This window comes from Nannobrachium achirus (genome assembly GCF_963921795.1).
Source record: "Nannobrachium achirus genome assembly, chromosome: 3".
Lineage (NCBI taxonomy): Eukaryota > Metazoa > Chordata > Actinopteri > Myctophiformes > Myctophidae > Nannobrachium > Nannobrachium achirus.
In genome coordinates, this window is record NC_137812.1 from 67121095 (window position 1) to 67135889 (window position 14795).

At 44.4% G+C, this 14795-nt stretch overlaps 1 protein-coding gene across 1 annotated transcript in view; it reads right to left on the reverse strand.

Moving 5' to 3' along the window:
• The window catches only part of LOC308281724 (VPS10 domain-containing receptor SorCS3-like), a gene marked incomplete at its 3' end in the record, with an annotated part of 555751 nt that overhangs the window by 53742 nt on the left and 487214 nt on the right, over positions 1-14795 (reverse strand). The window contains exons 14-18 of the mRNA XM_080722002.1: positions 13010-13117; positions 11427-11544; positions 11176-11309; positions 5325-5438; positions 3979-4150 (exon numbers count right to left, since the gene is read on the reverse strand). Coding sequence (XP_080578128.1) covers positions 3979-4150; positions 5325-5438; positions 11176-11309; positions 11427-11544; positions 13010-13117 — 646 coding nt within the window. The remainder of the gene's footprint in view (positions 1-3978; positions 4151-5324; positions 5439-11175; positions 11310-11426; positions 11545-13009; positions 13118-14795) is intronic.

Below are 14795 nucleotides of genomic sequence, written 5' to 3' on the forward strand. Positions count from 1 at the left end.
CCAGGTCTTTGAAAATGAACAAGCCCAAAAGAAGTGATCATTTTTACCACTTGATGGCTTGATTTTGTTGTGAGCTTAGTTCTGCTATTTTCAAAAGGAATATTTGTTTCTTTATATATATATATATATATATATATATTTTTTTTTTTTAACAACACCAATCTTGTCGGGGATCCCCGTCCCAAAAATCCTTTCAGATCGGCGGTGCAGACAAATTGATATTAATTTGGATGTCCTTGATATGAAAATATTTGAGAATCACTGGTTTAAAACAAATACGGTAGGTTTCGTATGAAACCCTTGTTTATTAATCTCTGGAAGGAAGTATGTCGGCGTGAGCACAGCGCCTCCCATAGGATGGAGTACGAACTGGAAGAGTGCCGATAAGCAACATTAGGAAGCAAGCCTAAAAATAAGCAACTACACACGTTACTACTTCACAGCAAAAAACAAGCCCAAAGTTGCTTACAATAAGCAAGACATGGCAACGCTGCTGCTCAGAGAAGAACCTGTTAGCGAGGTGAGAGAAGCGCTATAGCTGTATTAAGAGCGTAGGCCTGGGACTGCTGCAGGCTCCCATGGTAGTGTTAGACACATCACATTAGTTTCAGGTGGAATTTGTTCCTAGTCTGGTATTAACCGCAGGGCTTGGCCCGCGTCGGCGGCAGTAGAGCCTTTCCATCCGCTTGTAGCGGCAGGAGGTAAGTGTCTGTCCCCGGGGCCTCTCGTCCGGGGCCCAGTTGTCATATTACCGTGCGATGAGTCGAGGAATCGAGGCCTATTGGTTTCATTAACCCAGTAAAACCCGAGACAGATTAGATATAAATGTCTTCTATATCCCTAACGATTTTCTGAAAAACCCTATGTTGCTATATTATCAGTGGTTCTCAACGTTTTTCATGTCAAGGACCCCCAGAATGCTAATCTATTTGGCTGCCGATCCTCATAAAAAAATAGGCCTACTTTTGTTAGAGGGAGAGGCCCCCCATCAAAGATTTACACACTATTTACACGATTTTTCAAAAATAGCAGATCTACAAGCTCATGGCACGGTATGAGCTTGTATACAGTATCTGTATGCCCATCCCACACTTCATGGCTCATTGGCCAAGCTTCACGGGACACTTAATGACATTTACTCATGAAAGGCATCGCTCACTTCACGCTGGGTGTGATTTTATTTGAAAAGCCAAAGTATAAAATATGAATAAAATCTTAAAGGACACAGATGTTTTAACCGCTCTTTATGGGTTAAGAGGGGGGATTCTCCGGTATGGCGAGGAGAGGAGGGGTGACGGAGAAAGGTGCTAAGGTGCTAAAGTAATGTGATAAGAGGAGGGACGGGCGTTAAGGCTGAAGGATCCTCGTGGTGATGCCACTGCTTTGGGGGAAATCCTCAAGATCACTTCAGACTTTAATTTAAATTCATGAAGCCCTGCAATGGCAATGGTACTTCTCAGAGACAGCAAATCAGCCTAAATATTTAATGTGCGTACGGTACAGTACCATTGGTGCACATGCAGATTAAAATAAGAAGGGGGGAGAAAGAAAGAAAAACAGACAATGTGTAATGTTTTGTGATGGGATCTGCCTGCGCTTTCATGAGGTAAAATTTCTAGGTCAAGCTACAGTATCTGAATTGGCTACAGAGTTTTCTAACAAATGATTGCAGTTCTTGTAACATTGTTCAGCAGGCTTTTTGTCTTATATAACATTGGCGCCTAATCAATGGAGCAAAGGGAGCAACGGCTCCCCCAGATCTATTTGGTCATGTCAGAGCCCTGGTCATGTTTATAGGCTTATTTAAAAAAAGGGTGCGCACCAAGCAACATATCCAGGTCCTCCCCTGAAGCCCCAAAGACACCCGAAAATGACTTAATAAAGGAAACCCGTATTAGTCGACTTTATACCCAAAAATACCCGTTTTAGCCGACTTTAGAACCGCAAATACACGATTTTTCGGGTATTTGAATCTCCAGGATGTGTGCTCCCCCTAGTGGGGGCAGAGTTAGGCGCCGGTGTTATATAACTATTTCAAATGAGGGTGGGGAAAAACATGTTTTTGAGCGGTGCCAGCCGCTCCAACACTTGACCAAGTATTTATGTTTGTCTGTCCATGTCTGTCTGTCCGTATCAGTACGGCCTCAACAGCTGCAATGCCGCTGGGTGACCAACCTTCAAGTGGCGCTGTTGAGCGGCCTTGAAGTGTTTGCGGTGATACTGTAGGCACTGCTCACTCCCACTGAGTGGGATTTTTAAAAGCAGAGTGCAGCTCAAATTACGCTAATCCACTTTTATGAAGTCCCCATTGTTCAGAACATTCATTCATATCGTAGTTGCTTACAAATTGAGAAAGACACTATATTTCTGTTTAGGTGCCTTAGACTCTTACTACTACAAAGGAAACTATTGATTGTTCCCTTTGTTAGGGGGAACCAGGCTGGGCACAGTGCCCTCCGATGGCAGTGGTGGTAATCCTCGCCACAGTGTGCCGGGGCAAACCACCCTTTCCTTTAGAGTGGGTGTGTGTGTGTGGTTGCCCTGGTTTGTGGGGGTTCCCTCTGCCCCGGACGGGGCGGCATTGTCACTTGGCATTGTCACTCGGTGAGCCCCAAACCTGGTCTGTTTTGTCAGATTTTGTTTTCTTCCGGAATTCTTTTTGTGTAGTAAATAATGCTATGTGCATGTCAAAAGTGAAGCTCATACCAACTTGTCTTTCTAATCAGTAGATGCATTTGATTAGAATAGAATTATTCATTGAGCAGTAGGTCTCAAACTTTTTCAAGTCAAGGACCCCCAACTTGATATGTATCTGGCCGTGGACCCCCATCTGTTTTTTTATTTATTTCAAAAACGTTCAAAAATAGCGGATGTACAAGCTTGCAGCGCGGCACATAGATCTTCTATTTTTAAATAGCCAACATATAAATGGATAAAGTGGTTCAAACGATTGTGATGCTATAACACATCCTCTGCCTAACCCGACTGTGGTCGGGTTAGCTGGTTACCATTGTAACCAGGTGTTTACCTGCTCCCGCAGCCACTGGTGGGCTAAGAAACTCCATATCCCATGATGCAACGCGGCCTCAATGTGGATCAGTTTCGCTTCCTCATTCAGAGGCATTGTGTCCACGCTGGAAAAAACAGCTGTTTTCTCTCCTCTTTTTTCTTCCCTGTGCTAACGTCTCACGACCGGGCCATTTCAGCTCTCTCTCGGAGGAGCATGGAAATTACCGCATGGATTATGTTTTCCCCTCACGAGTCACGAAAGAACAGACGTAGCGCGGCCACGAAATGGAGTGGCCGCTCAGTCTGTGTGCACGCGTCGCATGCACGGAGGCACTCCAGAACAGGTCATTATTATATAAAAAAGCCTTGGCAGTGAATAGTGTATTGTTTTGGCGACGCGATGGCAGGCGTTGTGTTAAAAGGATCCCTGGCTAATACGACAAATATGCCTTAATACATTATAATTGTCCTGAAATATTTTATTTCTTCTAGAAATAGCTAATCTTTCACTCAATAGGGGACATGCCCGTCGCAAGTTCATGATGTCATAAAACCATGTCTGGTCTATCCCTATGAAAAAAAGACACACACATTTGATTTGATGCTCATATTAACCACAGGAAGTATTACGTTTGTTTGCATGCATGCCATAAATTCCATAAGGATAGATCATGGTTTTATGACATCACCAACTTGCGACAGGCATTTCCCCTATTGAGTGAAAGATTAGCTATTTCTAGAAAAAATACAATATACAAGGTGTTTTAATTTTACATTGTAGTTATAGAGGACAATTATAATGTATTAAGGCATATTTGTTAGCCGGGGATCCCTTTAACTACTTTTGCTGGGGACACCACTTTGAGAACCACTGTCCTAGGTGGCATAGTTGGCTACATTCACACATCCGCCCTGTTGCACTTGTTGCATTTGAGCTTTAATGCGACCCCTGTGGGGCTCCATGCCTACCTCGTCCAGGTGCACCAGGAAGGTGACGTTGGTGCCCAGGTTGGCGGTCAGTTTGCCATCCTTGGTGTTCAGCGTGAGGCCCTTTGGAGGCCGGTTGGGACACTGCTGCTTCCGGGGCGTGTACATCTCCTTTACCCCTTTGGTGCAGTTGTTCAGCACTACTTTACGGTACCTGTGGAAAGATATATACATCAATCCCCTTCTCTCTCTCTCCCCATAATAGGGAATTTAAAGGATGCGTTTTTACTATGGCGACGTGAGGCGGGACTACGGCTGTTATGACGTAATCGCCGTAGTGGTCAAAAGTGTTAAGCAACCAGCCGTCGGCGACGGGGTCCCACCCTGTTCGCTGACCGCTTTGGTTCCCATGGCGACGCAACCACACAGCAGGCGTTGTAGCCGCTACGTGGAAAGGTAGACTCTGACGTAGTAGAGACGGCCGCGACGGCGGCAGGTTGATCTATCGAGCGCTGATCATTTCCGGTTGCCGTTGTCATCTGCCGTTGCAGTGCAAAGCTTAAATAGCCTATTGTCAGACTACTGTAATCTATCAATAAAGAATCGTTAAAAAAACATTGAAGTATTCACTAGTCTTGTCCCATTCTATTCTATTTCTACGTGATTTAGTTGTAATCAACATACAGCCTAATTGTCACAATTATTTCAAACGTTTGCTGTGATTCTGATGAATGAAAGTGAAGTATATGCACAGTATATCGTCATTGTCGGGTGGAAACCTCGTATCTCCAGGTTTCAAATTTGTATGTTCTTTCGCAAGGTAAAGCCCTGCTTCATCGTACAAGGCCATCGCACAAAAGTAGCGAAAACAGCCTATCTACATAGATCTGCTGTTTTCACTAGTTTAAATCATTTTCAAAATGAAAAATGCAAAACGAACAGTTTTGGACATACAAGGTTTTCACCCGACAACGACAATATGTATATACTGTAGTAGATAGATAGGTGAAGCTGAATGACACATCCAATACTGTATCAACCGTACACATTCCAAAGCCCCCTTTCCACTGCACGGTGGAACCAGAACTTTCAGGAACCTGAACCTATTTTGTTGGTTCTGGTTTTTAGCGCATGGTTTCAGACAAGGTACCTGGAACCTTTTTCGGTCCTGCTCCTGAGGTAGAACTAAACTTGAGTTCTGGGAACCTATGGGCGGAGCCAGCAGCGCTGCTACTCTTTTTTGGGACCTTCCTGGTTAGGTCTGGATATATGAAAACGTAAGCAGAACTTGGTCCCGGAACTTCACAGGTTCTTGAAAGTTCTTGATTCTGGAAAGTTCTGGTTCTAGTTCTGGGCCCGCCCTATAGTGGAAATGGGGCTCAACTCACCCGGTGCTGTTGAAGTAGTTCTGACCCAGGCTGCAGCTCCTGGACACGGTGGAGGGGTTGAACCAGAAGGCGGGCCTGCAGTTGCCATCACCCCGTCGCTCGTATCCATAATCACTGTGCACGTACAGTAATAGAGCACATCCACACACACACACACACACACACACACACACACACACACACACACACACACACACACACACACACACACACACACACACACACACACACACACACACACACACACACACACACACACACAGGGGTGTTTCACCTAATTCTGGGCCCTGGGTACAAGGATTCACTGCGGGCCCCCCATGAATGTTCTTCATAGGGAAGGGGATTCAACCCATTTAGACTGGGAACGCATTATTAGGCATTATTTTGTGGTTTAACTATTGAAAAATAGCAGATATACAAGCTCGCAGCGCGGCACAGAGTGCCACGCTGTGAGTTTGTAGATCTGCTATTTTTTTTAAATTGTGAAAATGTGTGCAAGTCTTTGAATGTTTCAAATCCTTCTAAGGTTTTTTGAAAAAAAAAAAAAACACGTTTCTATGTCGGTGGTGCTCAAACTTTTTCATGTGAAGGACCCCCAAAATGATAAGTATTTGGCCACGGACCCCCATCTCAAAATATTTAGTTTCAGGGACCCCCCCAGAAGCAAAATTTGAGTTACAAATGTTTGCTTAAAAAATACACATATTCAAAGATTTGCACACATTTTCACGACTTTTCAAAAATAGCAGATCTACAAGCTCACAGCGCGGCACTCGGTGCCACGCTGCGAGCTTGTATATCTGCTATTTTTCAAAAGCTAAATTATAAAATAATTAAGTGCCCCTCCTCCACCTTGGGCCCTAGTAACTCAGTCCCACTTTCCTCCCCCTTGTGACGCCCTTGCACACACACACGGCTTGCCTGATCAATATCTTTACACCGGAGAGAGGGGGGGACATATTGTCATATACAGCATGTTCCCATTTCCCTGGCTTATCTATCTCCTTAGATCCCGGGGACCAGAGGCCCTTCCGAGCATAGAGATGCATCATTATTATGTATTGATTACTCGGCGCTGTTGACAAATGCTCCGCCACGAGTGTGAGCCAACGCACGGAGGCCCTGGGGTCTAACTCTCGTCTATAACACAAGGCCTGACGCTCAGTCGCCTGTTAAAAGGTGATTTATACCGAGATGCGTGCCGTGGTGTCGTGCGGCAAAGATAGGCGACCTACAAGCTCGCGGCGCGTCGTGAGCTTGTGAATCGAGTATCTTCGCCGCGCGGCACGGTCCGCAACGCGGGCACAAATCAGGCATTAGCATTCCAATCAGAACATGATGTACACCCCACAAAGCAAGGTAAGCAAGTGCCCATTCTAATAACGGCCCTGACATTGATTTATCAATTAATTACTGAGCCAGAACAAATAAACAAAACTAACAAGGCTGTGGCTGACTAGTCCAGCTTGGCTGTGTGATTAAGAAACTGCGCGCTATTAATTAACGAGCTGTCAAGGCATAACGAGCTCTGGGGCCGGCGTTCTGTCCGTGTCAGGGTGAGACGCATGCGATTGCACGTCATTGTCAAGGGTTTGATACACTGTACAGATACGTCCGTTATTGAACAACTCTTGTGCAAAGAACAATCAAGAGTATAGCCTACGTTGGGCCACCATAAACACTTCGAACTCCCTTGGAATGGGTGTTCTTAGTTATTTATTTGTTTATTTGTTTTTGATATGATATGATATGATATGATATGATATAGTACTTTATTGTCAGTTCACACTGAAATTTGTCTTGCGACACAGCAGCCATGTATACGAAACATATACAAACATTTGACACAAAGGAACAAAAACAGGATTACTATATAAGGATAATATAGACAAGAGCAATGTCCACCGCTAAGCCTACCTCCTGCCAAACTCCTGATTAAGCCTTAAAGTCGCCTTTTTAGTCTTATGTATTCTGGAACACCGTATCTCCTTCCTGAAGGCAGCAACCTATTCTCTATGCAACACATGGCTACTATTAGATCTCTTCAAAACAAAAATATATCGATGCCAACGTCCTATTAACACATTGACCGCCATTTTAACATACCTCCGTACTCCCACCTGCCATTCGTCTCCATAGACTTCCATGTAATTGGGTGTGCACGGATCATGCACACCCATGCCTAGATAATGCACCACGTGTGTCCACATTGCTCACAGCTTTCAAACAAAAAAATCCGAATGGAAATCCGTTCAGGCATTCATGAGATAACAGCCACTATGTTTAACAAAGATGGCTGCCAAAATGGCTGCCATGCTTGAAAGATGGGGTTGCTATGGGGGTTAAACATGCAATTTCGCGATTGCTATCATGCCTACTCCATTTTTGGGGGTCAAAAAAATTTTTTGAAAAAAAAATGTTTTGATTTTTTTTTTTTTTTTTTTTTTTTTTAATTTCTCGGGACTATCGGGCCTGGCGGGGAAAGACATTGGAATAATCTCGGGACTATCGGGCCTGGCAGGGAATGAGTTAATAGCTTGGACAATTTGAAATGTTTTATGCAAAAATTAAGGTAGGGTTTTGTATTGTACCGTAGCTCACTTTGTTCTTTGTGTAATTCCTATGTGGCGATTAAAACATAAACAAATGTTATGATTTTCAGCATCCACTGAAACAATTAACATTGCTTCTAAGTAAGCGCGTTGTCTTTTGTAGATAAAGTTGATTAAAAGTTGCTAATCCTTTTGGATGTGCCTTTGATAGCTCTCCCATCTTCTGTACTGCTGCTGCAGTGGCGTCAGTCCAGAAAAAGCTAAGGTATGGCAACATGACTGGTGTAAGACACCAGTCACTTTGCCATACCTTAGCAACGGGCATGATACATTTATTTTAAGAAGTACATTTTATTTCCCCCCCGTTTCTACGGTTTCTTGGGCTGGATATGGCAGCCTGGAACGGTTGTGCAGCTAAACTTGGCATGTTAGTAAACGTACCACACAATTAACATTAATGCATTGCACCTGCGCAGCTGACCTGCGGAACCTGGGAATATACCATTTTGTCAAGATGGGGAGAATACAAGTGTGGAGAATATAATTATAATACCTTGTTAAAGTGACCATTTTGTTACATTTAGCATTTGTAGATAGACAAAGAGACATCCATGGATTTATATTTAAAAGTAAAAGTAACTTTTATCCCCCCCCCTTGGCCCAGGGTATGGCAGCTGCATACCCCTGCCGCGTTATTTGGAAACGCACATGAGTTCTGGGCAAACCCCGCCCATGGAAGCTTTTGATTGGCTGAACTGGAGCTAGGGAGCGCTCCTTTGTGTGCGCTTGGACCGCGCGGAGGTGCGACCACCTAAACCTAACCCTAACTCTAACCCTAACCTTAACCTCAGTAAAACTATGCCTAAACCTAACCCTAACCCTAACCTCAGTAAAACTATGCTTAACCCTAACCCTAAACCTAACCTCACTGAAACTAACGCTGGTGAGTAACTAACCTGACGACGGGCGTGAAAACAAACGGCTCCGCCCAGAACTCATGTGCGATTCCAAATCAGGCGGCAGCTGCATACCCCTGCCATACCCAATTGGCGCCCCTGTACTGCTGGTGTCTCAGGCAGAGGGAGAGTGGAGCAGAAATCAGTTGGTGTGTTCAACGGAAACTAATTAGAGTTCCTACTCTGACCTTCTACAAACAGTGTTTTCATAACTCCGCTGCATGTTCCAATGGCTTTTTATGTTCCCTGCCATTACAAGATAAAAAAAAACACCAGTCCAGGATTTGCATACAAATTGAAACTATTTACTCAACAGTATTATAAACACAGCAAGCACGCGGGCAGACATTATGAGCAAATTGTGCAAAACGATACACAAACTTATCAGATTATTGGGAGAGAGAAAAAAACACGCATTGCAAATAGTAAATTACTAAATGAATGAGACACTGGAACAGCGTTTATGTAGTGTAGTTCCTTTAAACGGCAGAAAATTGGCCTGCAAAATTAACTGCACAAAATGTGCAGGCAGATAGCTCTGATCACGGCTGCATTGTGTCAGTCCTTTGCAGGGTCCATGAAAGCGCACCATAGTCACTATTATTGCAATGAATTTCCTATTGTGTGTTTTTGGTTTTTGGCAGTAGGCCTAGTTGTAACATTTCTGGCGCTTCTGTGTTTAGGAGCAGTTCACCCATAACATGACTTATTCTCTATCAATTACACACCCCACAAAGCCTTGAATTCGCAGAGATTTGTTTGTTTTCGTCGCATTCTTGATTCAATTGTTTGATGGCCGGGTCATCGGTCTACTAGAGAGTCTGCCGGTCATCAAATTACTGGTTCAGGAATGTGACAAAAACTAAAGAATCTCCATGAATTCAGGGCTTCACGATGAACTACTGTACAGTCCTTTAAAGGTCCTACACCATGCATTTAAAATAATTTATATAACATTGTTTGTGTACCAAAAACGTTTTTCAAAAGGTTTGAGGTTAAATTACCACTCCTGAATACAGAGCCCCTGTCATTTCTGCCTGGCTTTCAGAGCATTTTCAGCTGCAGTACCACCTTGTCCTGAGTGGGAGGACTGTGCTATTGAGCCAGTTTTGGCCTCACACTCCACCCCACCTCCTGCTCAGCAGGCCTGCCCACCCCTCCCCAACCCTCTCCCAGCTGCTCTCGCCTCCTTCTCAGGCCTGCCCACCCCTCCCCAAACCCCACTCAGCACAGCAGTAGCAGCCCATTCTGAGACCTGCTTACATAGATCTGCCCATAAACTGAGAAATACACAATGGTCAGAAATAGGACTTTGTGAGGACAGAACTGGCTGGTGGGACACCAAAAGATACATACAAATTGGAAAAATTAAAATTCATGGTGTTGTCCCTTTAAGTGCTGTTTTTGTCAAAGGCAAATATTGTACTTTTGGCTCCACTGCAATTAGTTGGCAGCTTTAGTTACTAGTTTACTTTGTAGATTGTAGATCATTATTATTCCAAAAAATACATCAGGCTGTAAGCTCTTAAGCCCTATGTTATCCTTTAGTTATTTGAAAATAGCCTCAACTTGCAGTAGCAAAGTATCAAAAATGGAAATACTCAAGTAAAGACAAACTGGCTCAGAATTACACTCCTACTTATACTACTTGAGTACAGTAATTTAATAAATGTACAGTTAACACTTTGCAAGCCACGGGGAGCCCCTTAATATTAAAACCGGAATATACCGGACTGAGCAAGGAGTCTCAGCCGCGCCGTATTTTACCGTACTGGGTCATTAAAAACTAAATAAATGATTTTTATCCGAAAATCGGCAGTCGTCTAACCTTCCCTAGTCACCACTCGTCCATCGATAGCGCATGGCTCGTCTGACATGAAGCAGAAGTGACGTCAGGTCCATTCCTTGCTGAGGCTTCCCAGCAGCCGTCCATTTTCTGTTTACGTTAGTGCTAGTATAGCAGGAGTGCTGGGGGCTATGCGAGCGAAAATGCTATCTACTCTTGAGTCATACATGGATTATTTGAGCCGACATTTACGTGAACGGATCGCGCACGCGAAACGCACAGGGATAAGATGCGTCGGCCTAAACCCCCACTCTAAGCCAATGCAGATTGAAGAATTTCACTGGGAACTGTGGTGAGTATACAACGGGGATCGCGGTATGGTAATGGGGGATGAAGACCACGTGATATAGCGCTGAATGTCTTGTAAAATGAATGCGGTTCAGATCATAATATAATAATAGAAATTTCACTGCTAATCTACAACAAGCCATTCTATTTCGGCTAGCAAAGTGTTAATAGTATCTACCACTGTCAAAGACAAACCTCCTCTCTCTTACCATTCAAAGTCATGGGCCCGACAGATACAGGATTCCGCTGAGAGGAGTTTGGCGTAGTCTCTTCCCAGCATGCAGTAGTTCCCCGGCCTGCGTTTCATGTAGATTTGCTTCTGGCCCATCACGCACGGCTCACCCTGCGGACACAGCGAGGCGCCGCGATGATTTCAAACGGAACTCATTTGCGGCATTAACATCAGCACGACAGGGGCCAGCATACGAGTGAATGGAAAAGGGCAAATTTGTAATTTCACCTGATTGTGTAAGTGCCAGGTCTGATAGTCTTCCTCTGCACACTTCCTGCTGAAGAGGGCCTTGTAGTCTATTTTGATGAGCTGCCATTCGGAACGGTGGCTGAAATGACCGAAAAAGCTGCAGTGGAAGTGCAGATAGACAGTTAGATATGTTAGTCTGAGAGGACATAATTTGTACTGTAAAGCAGAGATTCTCAACCTTTTTTTCATTTCGAGGACCCCCGGTTTGATATGCATTAGGCCAGACACTTATTACACTTACCCATTTGAAAAGATATGCCAGGGACCCCACATTAGAGAAGCTTTTTACAGCTCTATAGCAGTGATTCTCAACCAATTTTCAAGGACCTCTCTGTTTGACATGCATTAGGCTACGGACCCCCATTTCATGGTATTTCTATCTCTGAGACCCAGATTTATATTGGAAAATCAATGTTAATTTAACTCTGAGAGTGTACAAATAGAACCAAATGGACCCGGTAGGGTCCTTTTGGTTCGGACGGGTCCTTTTGGTTCCATTTGTACACTCTCAGAGTTACATACCCAATCATTTGGTTCTTAACTACCAGTAAGACTCCCTAATCTGTAACTCCCTCAAGGACCCCTGGGGGTCCCCGAACCAATGCATTAGGCCATGGACCCCCATTTGATACAGCTTTTTATCTCTGGGACCCCAATCCACACTGCAAAATCCCCAGTGTTTATTACTTGCACCAGCAGAACATGCAAGAACTGCGTTCGGATATGTCAGTACATCAACAACAATATAACAATTCATAGGAATATCAATCTAGAAAAACAATGACATAGGTAGACCACACACCTAAGCAGTAAAACACGTTTCTAAAACCAAAAAAATGCTGTCTTGCTGTATATGGTCATTGTATGGTCACTGAGGGAAGGGGGAGTGTTACAGTAGTGCTATGGGTTTAGGAGGAGTCTGAAGAGGTGAGTCTTCAGTCCACGGCAGAAGCTAGGGAGTGAGTCTGTAATTCTAAGTGCGACAGGGAGTTTATTCCACAGTTTGGGGGCCAGGAGTGCAAATTGTCTAGAACGAGTGGATTTTTATCAATTTTTATACAGACTCAACATGGTCCTTGTTGACCCCTGGTGTTCCCTGGACCCTAAGTTGACCAACAGTGCTGTAAACGGCCTCCCTAAGAGTTTTCGTATCCAACTATGGCAAGAGTACACTTTCGGGTCAGCCTGCGCCAACAGATAGTCAAACTAATGTGAAGTGGCAAGGCCTGTCTGTATCCTGCACTTCTCGGCAACAACAGTAGTTAGCTTAATGTTTGATGGAGCGATCCTTCTTAATGACATCATGTACGACATCTATCAAAAGTGTCTCTCAGCTGGACTCGCGTCAGCCTTTTATGACTCATGCTCTCTCCCTCTCTCATAAATGTCTTCACAAAGACTAAAAACCTGCCCTAAAACGAATTGACACTTTCCCCCCGCGGCCTTAAACCAAATAACCTCCCTTTTTCCCGTCTAATAACTGGAACCACAGAAAAAGGACTGAGCAGAATAAATGAAACGCGTCATTCCGCCGTGAAAAGACCCTGAAAAGTGGGACTTACGTCATGATCTGGTTCTCGGCGCCGGCCTCCACCAAGACTCCATCCACGAACAGAGGCACCAAAGAGAAGCTGTGTCGGGTCCATTGCCTGCCCTCGTCAAAGCTGACCCTGTGTGTGTGAGAGAGAGAGAGAGAGAGAGAGAGAGAGAGAGAGAGAGAGAGAGAGAGAGAGTAAGCTCTCTATTAGGCCTAGAATTATTGAATGCTTTAACCAGTGAAAAATAGCAGATATACAAGCTTGTAGATCTGCTATTTTTGAAAAAGCTGTGAAACTGTGTGCAAATCTTGTTTGAATCTTGTTTTCAAAGCGAACGTTTGTAACTCAAATTTTGCTTCTGGGGGGTCCCTGGAACTAAATATTTTGAGATGCGGGTCCGTGGCCAAATACATATCATTTTGGGGGTCCTTCACATGAAAAGGTTTGAGAACCACTGACATAGTAGTCTCCCAAGAACAGACTAACTGAGCTCCAGTTAAGCGAAAAGGACCTTTTCTTTGACGTTGGCTAGCCAGATTGCTGACATGGAAACAGTTTTTTCAAAAAATCTTAGAAGGATTCAAAAGACACCTATAGAATCAGGCCAAAATTCTAATTTTCACGATTTTTCTAAAATAGCAGATCTACAAGCTCGCAGCGCGGCACTCGGTGCCGCGCTGTGAGCTTGTATATCTGCTATTTTTCAATAGTTAAAGCATAAAACAATGATACACAATAATGTGTACCCGTTCTAAATGGGTTAACTGATTTTCACTTTGTCGCACAACGGTGTCGCACGGCAAAAACAGGCGATCTACAAGCTCACGGCGCATCGCTGCCGCGACGCGCTGAGAGCTTGTCAGATCGGCTACTTTCGGCCTGTAAACCTCTCGCCGGATGGAGCACTAGAGCAGGGACGTGCAGAGAATGTTAGAGAGGCAGGGGTTGAAATATCTAATAGGGCCTTTTGGTGAAAATATTGAAAGTAGCCGACCTCCAAGCTCACAACGCATCACTTGGAGGTCGGCTATTTTCGGTTTTCTTGATACCACACTGAACTGAGCATAATCAAGTCAATACTGGAGATGTGGAGAACAGCATGGATCTCTACCCAGAGAGGGCACATCTTTCAACATGAGACGCTGCTTTCAAGTTCAGGAGAGTTTGGACAAGGCAATTCTCTTGAGTGCTGCATTCAGGTATGGCATGGAAAGGGGGCATTTGCATTTTTTTCACCACAGTAAAAACTGCATTCATGGTCTGGAGAGGGCACTTTTTATAGACAGATAAAAGGGGCAGGGGCTCAAGCCCCCCTTTGATGTCTATGTGTGCACGTGCCTGCATTAGAGGCAGGCCATAGGGAGGATCCACAATAGCATGACGGGCTCGTCTCTATAGGCGAGTCTACGGTTACACGCGGCGTAATTAGCTGTACAGTAGCCTTGGGTGAATGTAAAAGAGGAGGAGCACAAAAGGGATATGAACGAGATAGCCTATTTGACTATCAAAGAAAAGGGGGGCATAAAGGCATTTTCAGAGCACATGAAAAGATATTTGGTATCAAAGGAGAGAAAGAAAAGAAGGAAAAAAATGCAACGTGGGGAACACGCGGGTGAAGTCCACAGCGAGGGGGAGGGGGAGAGGGGGGGGGGGAGGGGGGAGGGGGGAGGGCAAGACAAGAAAAGAACTGTTTCATGTTCGACTGCAGACCTACAAAAGGCTAGAGGAGGAGGAGGAGGGAGAGAGGAGAATAAAAGTTGGATTTTTCGCTGTAGAGGTACGGGCTCTATTGATTCTGACAGCTTATCAA